Source organism: Medicago truncatula, unplaced genomic scaffold (genome assembly GCF_003473485.1).
Source record: "Medicago truncatula cultivar Jemalong A17 unplaced genomic scaffold, MtrunA17r5.0-ANR MtrunA17Chr0c05, whole genome shotgun sequence".
Taxonomy (NCBI): domain Eukaryota; kingdom Viridiplantae; phylum Streptophyta; class Magnoliopsida; order Fabales; family Fabaceae; genus Medicago; species Medicago truncatula.
Window position 1 is genome coordinate 129,600 of NW_024340368.1, and position 2,086 is coordinate 131,685.

At 33.3% G+C, this 2,086-nt stretch overlaps 1 protein-coding gene across 1 annotated transcript; it reads left to right on the forward strand.

The window, feature by feature from the left end:
* The first annotated feature begins 822 nt into the window (after window positions 1-822).
* LOC25481074 (uncharacterized) lies at window positions 823-1,478 on the forward strand. Its single transcript, XM_013586439.1, has 2 exons — window positions 823-1,113; window positions 1,323-1,478. Exons 1-2 carry the CDS (start codon window positions 823-825, stop codon window positions 1,476-1,478), a joined length of 447 nt encoding a protein of 148 aa, XP_013441893.1.
* Window positions 1,479-2,086: the final 608 nt, after the last annotated feature.

Below are 2,086 nucleotides of genomic sequence, written 5' to 3' on the forward strand. Positions count from 1 at the left end.
GTTAATGTTCAACACATTTTGTTCCAACAACTTTCACATTCTCAAAATAGCTTATCCTATAAACACTTATTTCCCAAAAACAGAATTCACTAGTGGTAATGATATTGGTTGGTCATGATGGAGATACATGGATAGAGAATTGCAATGGTCACAAATGTTTAAGCGAAATTAGCTATGAAATTTAGCACATAGGAAGAAGTTATACAATTTAACAAAGCATGTGCACGTTTCCATGTGTTTGTCGTAAGGAATGATGATGTGGTAAAAGATCACGAGGGGAAAATTATCGTGCGACGACTACTTTGAAATAAAGAAGGCAAGAGTGAAACTAAAAATAAGAAGAATGAGGATAATTATAGATCAACCAATCGAATTGATTGTCTTGTTGCTAGACTTCGAGCAGCCTATGATTTCATTTGGTAAGTTACTAATTTTGAGTCCGATCATAGCCATGAACTAAGTCCACCACAATTGTTCATTTGATTACGAATTATCGAAAATTGAGTGAAGTATATATATTCTGATTTTTCTCATATAAATATAATAAATAAATTAATAAATCATTCAGTGACATCACTTTATATGCATTTCATTTTCCTCTAATGCAAAATAAGATTAGAGGAAAATGAAATGCATATAAGGTGATGCCACTGAATGATTTTATTAATTTATTTATTATATTTATGAGAAAAATAAGAATATTTATTTATTAGATTAAAAAATAAGTGTTTCGTTTCCATTCCATTCATTCATCATTCCTAATCGCAAACCCCCCAAACACCCTGAATCGGCGGAACCCTAGCTAATCCTGAAACAGTGAAGATGGAGTCCCCGTATGTGGTCGTAAGAGACGCAACACCTGTTGACCTATTTAAGATTCTTATGGATGCTATTTTCCCTAACGTCGATGTTAAAACTTTGGCGAATGGTAAGATTCTTCAAGTCGCCGAGGATAAGCTCCTAGGCGTTATCCTCGGTTTCATTGTCTTTGATAATGGTGAACTGAAGCGTACTGGTTATGGTCATATCACTTCCCTCTTCATTAACCGTATCTTTCAGAGAAAAGGACACGCTACTCGACTTGTGACCAATGCCGAAATGGACTTGGACAAGGTTTGTTTGTTTTCCACCGATTGATTCTGTCATAATTTTGTTTGTTAAGTTATATGTCTGTTATAGCTATTGTTAGTTAGTTAAAATCATATATGTTAATGTTAGGAGGAGTTAGATTGAGTATAATTAACAATTGTGTCTTCTTTTAATTTAATGGCGTGATTGGTGTAGTCTGTAATATAATATGGTTCCTGTTACTGTGTTTGTAGCAAGGTGCTGCTTACGTCTCAGTGTCCGTCCAGACGACAGACACCGAAGCATTACTCTTCTTCAAAAAGATGGGGTATGAGCAGGAGGAGGCGGTGACGAGCAATAATATTGATGGGAATAATGATGCTAATGTTGTAACGCCCACTTTCGTTTAATCGTTTATTTAATCGAGTTTAGGTGATTATATTATAATTATATAATATATGCATGATTTTGGTATGTTTTGATGATTTATGATGTTTTGATCGATGACGTGATGAGTTATGAGTTTTGGAAGATTTGATAAGGATATGAGAATTATTTTATTGTTAAATAAAATAAAGATTTGAAAATAATATAAAATATTTAGTTGAGGGCTGTTTTGATATTTTAGATAGTTTTGGGGGAGAAAGTGAGATAAGATAAGTTATTAGAAAGAGGTATAAATAGGGAAGACCTAATATCTTTAGAAAACCATTGTACGTGAAAACTTTTGGAAAAAGGGAGAAAAGCTTAGAGAGGAGCAAGAGACCAAGAGTGCTGCGATTTTCTTCAAACAAGGTAAGGGTGAGACTAATAATTCGATAGCGTTAATTGTTGTAATTCTGATGATTAATTGACAAAGTTAGGATTGATTAAGAAAAGTTTTGGAATTAGGTCAAAACCTTAAAAATTGATGATCAAACGGTAAAACTTGTTTAGATTGATGTAGAAACCGTCCTTTAACCTTAGAACATGTTTAGGATGGATTATGGAATCAAAATTAGGCTTTGAACCATGTTGT

Coding starts and splice junctions, on each gene's coding strand:
- LOC25481074 (XM_013586439.1), top strand. CDS start 823: ATGGAGTCCCCGTATGTGGTCGTAAGAGACGCAACACCTGTTGACCTA. Junction 1,114..1,322: donor CCGAAATGGACTTGGACAAG/GTTTGTTTGTTT, acceptor CTGTGTTTGTAG/CAAGGTGCTGCTTACGTCTC.